This window comes from Nestor notabilis, unplaced genomic scaffold (assembly GCF_000696875.1).
Source record: "Nestor notabilis isolate BGI_N333 unplaced genomic scaffold, ASM69687v1 scaffold12096, whole genome shotgun sequence".
Lineage (NCBI taxonomy): Eukaryota > Metazoa > Chordata > Aves > Psittaciformes > Psittacidae > Nestor > Nestor notabilis.
The window spans coordinates 1-2,587 of record NW_009933352.1 but is presented as its reverse complement, the minus strand read 5'-3'; the positions used below and the strand labels follow the sequence as shown (position 1 = coordinate 2,587).

General features: G+C 38.0%; 1 protein-coding gene across 1 annotated transcript in view; it reads left to right on the top strand.

The window, feature by feature from the left end:
* The window catches only part of TJP1 (tight junction protein 1), a 43,362-nt gene extending 41,082 nt beyond the window's left edge, over positions 1-2,280 (top strand). The window contains exon 27 of the mRNA XM_010016843.1: positions 1,446-2,280. Within this exon, the coding sequence (XP_010015145.1) occupies positions 1,446-1,540 (95 nt within the window). The 3' untranslated portion in view covers positions 1,541-2,280. The remainder of the gene's footprint in view (positions 1-1,445) is intronic.
* Positions 2,281-2,587: the final 307 nt, after the last annotated feature.

Sequence of the window (2,587 nt, the reverse complement as noted above, 5' to 3'; positions counted from 1 at the left end):
AAATAGTTGCCTTTTATGGCCACATCTATTAGAATGTATCAGTAAAAATTCTGCAGGATTGTCTTTTTTTCCAAAGCAGTTCTATGTAAGTATGGTAAAAACATCCTCAACAGGTAGAGGATGCACTGGCTACAGTCTAATCCTTACTATCTATTTAGGAGAAAGGATTGGAAGATAGTCTGCCATTTGTCTCATAGGCAAGACTAGGACCTTGTTGTCCTAAAGTCCTGTTTTACCCTTCTCCCAAATATATTTGATCATGTGAAGCTTTGAATGGCATTCCCTGCATCTATAAAATGAAAACTTTTCCAGCATTATTGAGCTTCTTGACTGACACAAGTAGTCTTAGCTGTTTGCACTCTCTAACTGTACAAAGGCCACTTCTATTCTTTGTCCCTGCATCAGATGTTGACATCACTCCACACCAGTGCATTGTGTACTTCATTATGTTTTCATGAGTTCTTCAGGAAAATTGTGGAATTTACATCAGCCTTATTTAATAGAGAGGTCTCGGGTGTTTACAGTCTGTGTGACTGGGTTCTCTGGCTTGTTGCACATTACTCAAGGCAGATCTGTTTCGGCCAAGCTATTTCATGTCACTTAATCTGGAAGGCTTAAGAGAACTGAGTGCTTATTTCACTGTTCTACCATAGCGCAATGATGATACCTTGTATGTAGTGGCAGCATTTAGTAGTGGGTTTAGGTTTAGATTCTAGAAAAATAATTGACTGTGCAGATGGAGCGTAACCTTTGTCTGGTGAGATTGGCAACTGATGACTTTGCCTAATAACAGAATGTTACGCAGAACCTTTGAGTAGTTAAGATCTGTTGTAAAGATGAAGTACATACCAGTTAACTAGAATCCTTTTTAGAATGTCAGTATTTCAAACTTTTTAATGAGTATACTGGATGTAGCTGCAAAATGACTACAAACCTGTCTGCAGTAGTTTTCATAATAGAAAACTACCAGTGTGTCATAACTTCTGATGTGACTGACTTGTGTTCAGAACTGTTTCAAGAAATTTCAAATGCATCCTACCCAGATTAGCTTTTAAAATGTCTTATTTTTCCTGGCAGTTTTGGAAAGAGCCAGTGAATCCCTGATACACTGTTAACACTTCTCAAATGGAAAGCACTACATTGGTGCTGTAGAATGACTTGTATTTAATAATTCCCGAGTGCCACAGCATCTGTTTTGAGTAACTGATCTTTCCTGTGTTACATAGAAATAAAGGGTTATTGTTTCATTAATAACATAAGCTGCAGGGTTTTTAGAGAAGAGAAAAAAGGGGGAACAAAATCCCCACCCAAACAAATAAAAAAAACCAGACCCAAACCAGTGTTGATTCAAAACTTAAAAGCTCCTGTCCAAAAGCTCGGTTGTTCAAGATGTACACTGTTTGACAGCGGATACTAAACACCAGCATTGTGTTTTCCTCCCACAGGTGAGCCCAAAACCTGGCAGAACAAGTCTCTTCCCGGGGATCCAAACTATCTTGTTGGAGCAAACTGTGTCTCAGTCCTAATTGACCACTTCTAAATACTAAGTTAGCTGATTGAGTAAATAATGTGAAACTGAGATGGACCTTACATATAAACTGAACCACTCTATCAAGTATTAACTGTTCTCTAAGTGATAATGGATCTTAGTGTTTAAGCGTCTTGCTTTAACTAACAATGGTTTAGCAAGTACACTCTTTGAACCATGGTCACAATACATGCCACAAGCAGGGAGGGTACAGTGGGAACAAGGTGGGGTTTTTGCAGGATCTGTATGCTTTGTTTGGTTGTTCTTTCGTGGGTATTTTCTTTCTTCTTTTTTTTTAAGGGCACTACTAGTATTTTATTGTTTAAAATCTGAAAGAACCAACGGAGCTATATTCAGAGGACCTGAATTTGGTTCATAGTCACTGGTAAAAACACAGAATTTGGCCTGGATTTTTATGGCTGTGTGTTTGTAACTCACAAGACTACATTTTGGTCTCTAGTTTTTAAATAATTTCTGGTGTACATGTCCAATGAAATGGCAATCAACTTGGGGTAGCACAGTTCAGATCCTTTCCTCTGCTGAGAGGCTACTGTAAACATATCAGTTACTGTACATGGAAACATCTACATGAGAACAGGGGGGAGGGGGAAAAGCATGAGGGATGACTATGGTTCAGTTGCCTCTGTGGATTTGTAAATTTAACTACGTTATTACAGACCTATTAACCAGCAGGGATGCCTTACCCTCATGTTTTTAATAGTCTTAGCTCTCATAGTTCTCTGTATTGAGTTTGTATGGCTTTTGTGCTTACCTAGCATGAGGTCTCTCATTAGAGACTGGGGAAAGGCGGGGGGGGGAAAACATAGAACAACAACTCGTGAGTTCAGTTTAGAGAATGAGTACTGTTTGTGTTCATCAGCCGGAAGAGAACCAGAAGAAAATGATGGTATGTTTTCTGCTATGCATTTGAAAATTTATAGATGTGTTAGACTGCTTGTATATAATGCGTGCATACTACTTTTGTTCTTGGTTTGTAAATTAACTTTTTTAAGCTTTACCTTTTTATATATATATAAATATATATAAAAACAAAGTTTC